Consider the following 3811-nt stretch of genomic DNA (forward strand, 5'->3'; position numbering starts at 1 on the left):
AGGTACATACGGTGCTTCCGTTGTGAAAGTCTGTTCTGGAGTCTGGAACTCTAGTCAGTGCTGACCATGAAGACTGTTCATAATTGGTGTTCACCGTCTCTGCTCTACCGCCCTCGGACTTGTTGACCGACTGTATTTTCTGGGGGTTTTGGGGGGTTTCTTCGCTGCTTCCGAGAACATGGTACACTAGCTCTAGAGCTCGGGCATCGAAGACGCTCTTATAGACATTCCCTGTGAGAACAGAGAGGGGTTTTCTGCGGAAATTGACCCGGTCCGAGGGTCAGCCAATATATGTACGTGTGAAGCGTAGTGAGTGAGGCGTAGTGAGTGAGGCGTAGTGAGTGAAATCCTACAAGCGCTTCACCTGCCCGTATTGACAAACGCAGGCACGGCCGCTAGAATCTGTCTAACGAGTATCCTTTTGTTATCTTTAGAGAGATTTTACCCTTGTTAGCCAATGCTTTTGGGGATATCATGCCTAGTATCTATTATCAAGTGTGTTGTTGTCTTTCTGCGGCGAAGAATGGCCCGTGCCAAGGCGGATCGGACCGAGCATCGTCATCTGCGTTGGAGCTGGCATATTCATTTCTATGAGTAGTCATGAGCAGATAGGTCTTGTCATGGTTTCTCAGACAGTATAAAAGAAGGGCTGTGGTTGATAGGGAAGACCGTGGGTTTAAGGATGCTGTGGCAGGTAGGAAAAGCGGGGGTCGTTCATGTGGGTTTGTTTAGCAGGGCAGCAATTCACTAGCGAGTGACCTACATTAGCGAGCGCGCTACCTTTGCTAAGACCCTACTAATCTATTTTATTTATCATTAGGGATCTCTCCGCGCATACTCATAAATACTAAATGCACACTCTTGGCATTCCAAGGTTTGCCGCGCGCAATACTTATTGGACATGTTCCCACTAACAATCTAGTATCTAGACGTGTGCAGATCAAAGACTTCCTAGTTTGACAAGAGGATCAAGCCGCGTTATGCCAATGTTTGAGCATCCAAATCAGAGTGCAGCCTAAGCAAGGCCCGCAAGGGCGGAGCAAGTAGTGGCTCCTGGGACGTAGCTCATTTGGTTATTTTAGCGCGAGACATCAGCCCCTAATTCTCGCGCAGCGCGAGTTAATACCAAACATACTTTCCTCTGTCGTGATCTCTTCCAAGGGCCTTGTTAAACACAACTTTGTAGCTAACGCCTAAGTATAATAGTCGTACGCCCCCCTAGCGCGCCTGTGTGGACGCAGTAGCATCCTAAGGTCCCGCATTCACTCCTAGATCATTAACTTCCATAGCCAGCGCATCTGCTGCTTTAGCTAACACTACGTCTCTAGAACATTCTCTATTCGTTCGTGCGTCTCCAGCTTGATACGCAGTGGCCTTAGATATGATAGCATATCTAGGAATTTCTTTTCTCAGAGGCTTCTTTAAGGGAGCCTTCTAGCGGCACTATTCTAACATAATGTGCCATATGTTGGTCTAGGAAGCATCAGTACAAATAGATCTAGGTTTGCAGTGGCTTATAGTAACCCTAAAGCCGGCCGAACGCAGGGCCCCTCGCACTGCAGCCAAAGGAGGCGATTGACAGTGTATCACCTTCGCCACTAAACTTGGAATGAAAAAGAACAGGCTATGATTAATCTCTACAGGATTAACTCTTGGTATGAACGGGCCTAGCAGCGCAGCTTCCTCTAACAATGTAGATATTTTGTCCCTTATGCCAAAGGTAATCTCCTCTAGTGCAGTGTAAAGCATGCCCTCTATCTAATCCTTCGCTGCATAGGCATTGTATTTAGACTTCTAGACATGTGCTAGCATCCTCTTAATAAACTCTAGGTTATGTAGTGGACCGCTATACATGGGGCCAGAAAGCTAAGGCGCTGTCAGCGCGATGATCTAGGGATTTGTGTTTTTGCTTACATGAGTTTTAATGCTGCAATGCTCGCACAACTGGTTTGCATATAGCCCTTGCGTAAAGGAGTGCTTATAAGACGTAACCTTATTTTTGTTTTAGGTAGGCTTGTTGCGAGCGAGAAATTAAGTAGACTAAGATCCGCACCTATTTGTTACGGTCTACAGTTGGACCAGCGTAACTCCACCGACAGTGCTCCACAATCTAGCTGGATTGGGACAGGGCTCGCTTAAAGACCAGTCGGAGGACACAGAGGCAGCGCAGCTGCCTGAAGTCATGGAAGAATGCGTCGTCCAGTAGGAAAGCAGGCCGCGAGTCCAGGGAGCTAAAGGGAGCCCATAGGAGCTCCTCTTAGCAGGCTCCTATAAACTCCCGCCAGCTCCCCTTAGCACTTTAGCACATGTATATAGTACGCACATTAAGCAACCTTTAGAAGGTGTGTTTAACATTTAGTTTATTCTTTATATAGACTAAGTCGCATTTAGCTTTTTAAAGAGCTGTAATACTATTTATATATCTTGCACTATATATACCTCTAACCCTGTCTACTAGGACTGTTTAACCTAGCCTCTCTACTGCTGCATTAAGGGCAAACTACAATCTAGTCTCCCTATCCCTCTTTATTAGCCTAATAGCCTGTACGTAGGACTGTACACCTTACTAGATTAGCCTCTTCCCTCTAACCTCCTTTCTACACTAGGAGCATTCTAAGACCTAAGTGCTTCTTAAAGCAAGAATTATAACATTAAACACTACCCCTTTAAAAAGTATAGTAACCTTATAACATAACTTAGATTCTAATATAGCCTATGCTGCGCTATTAGGATCTACAGAAGTTCCTACCTAAAGTAAAGCTGTTCTAGCAGAACAGATTAACTTAATCTAGGATAATATTAAAGAACTCTAGTAGATTAGTAATAAAGTTAGTAAGCTTAAGAAACTTAAGCAAAAAATTACTAACCTCTAATAAAAAATAGTAGAACTATAAAATCTTTAAAAACCCCTAAGCCTTTAAAAAGCTACTAACTAAGCTTATTAGATATATAAATTATAAGTAAAGCTAGTAAAGATCTAGAACATTTTAATAAAAAAAGCAAGTATTATAGCTAAAAAGACTTTAAGACTAGCTCTTTTAAAGCTTTTTAAAGAATTATTAAAGAACCTCTAACTATTTTTTATAAAATGTTACCTCTACATGCAATATAATAAAAGAGTATTTTAGACTAACACAGAAATAATATTCTAAATAGAACTACACCTAAAAGGCCCCTTTATAATTTAGTTTTAACTTTATGTAGACAACTAGATAAACTTTAAAGTAAATAGTAAAGCACTTACTTTTAAAACTAAAGAAATATTTAGCAGCATTAAAAACTTTAAAGAAGCCTTAATAGCTATTTATAAAACTTTAAATAAAAAGAAAATTGCAGCTAATAAGCTAGACACTATAAAACAAAGAAATAACTTAGTTTAGAATTATGCAGCACGCTTTAGAGAATAACAAGCTATCTGCAGATAGATAGACTAGAAAGCTCTCTGCTACATGTTCTATAATAGACTAAGTAAAATAGTAAAGGATAAGTTTATGCATAGTAATAAGCTAACTACCTTTAAAAATTTTATTACGTAAGTAATAACCTATAACAACTGCTATAAAGAGAGTAAGAGAGAAAAGAAATAAAAAGGAACTCTCTAAAAACTAAAGTTTATTCTTAAAAAAAGAAAGCTTTTATAATATAATAAAAAACTAATAGACCTTAGTTACATAAAGCATACATAAAGCCCCTCTTTTAAAAAGAGCTAAGTTTTAGAACATAATAAGCTGCCCCTAATAAAGAAATAATAAAAGTGGCTAAAAAATAAGGCCTGCCTAAACTATAGAAAAGTAGGACATTTCTACTAAAA

At 40.1% G+C, this 3811-nt stretch overlaps 1 protein-coding gene across 1 annotated transcript; it reads left to right on the forward strand.

The window, feature by feature from the left end:
• Nucleotides 1-523: 523 nt before the first annotated feature.
• Nucleotides 524-1613, forward strand: BDR25DRAFT_363391 (uncharacterized protein; the record flags this gene model as incomplete). The annotated part of the gene is made up of 9 exons (XM_033696730.1): nt 524-594; nt 633-718; nt 821-903; nt 956-988; nt 1048-1182; nt 1245-1253; nt 1329-1369; nt 1482-1509; nt 1563-1613. 9 exons carry the CDS (start codon nt 524-526, stop codon nt 1611-1613), a joined length of 537 nt encoding a protein of 178 aa, XP_033539756.1.
• Between the last annotated feature and the right edge of the window lie 2198 nt (nt 1614-3811).

The sequence above is a fragment of the Lindgomyces ingoldianus genome (genome assembly GCF_010093535.1).
Source record: "Lindgomyces ingoldianus strain ATCC 200398 unplaced genomic scaffold BDR25scaffold_67, whole genome shotgun sequence".
In the NCBI taxonomy this organism is placed as follows: Eukaryota; Fungi; Ascomycota; class Dothideomycetes; order Pleosporales; family Lindgomycetaceae; genus Lindgomyces; species Lindgomyces ingoldianus.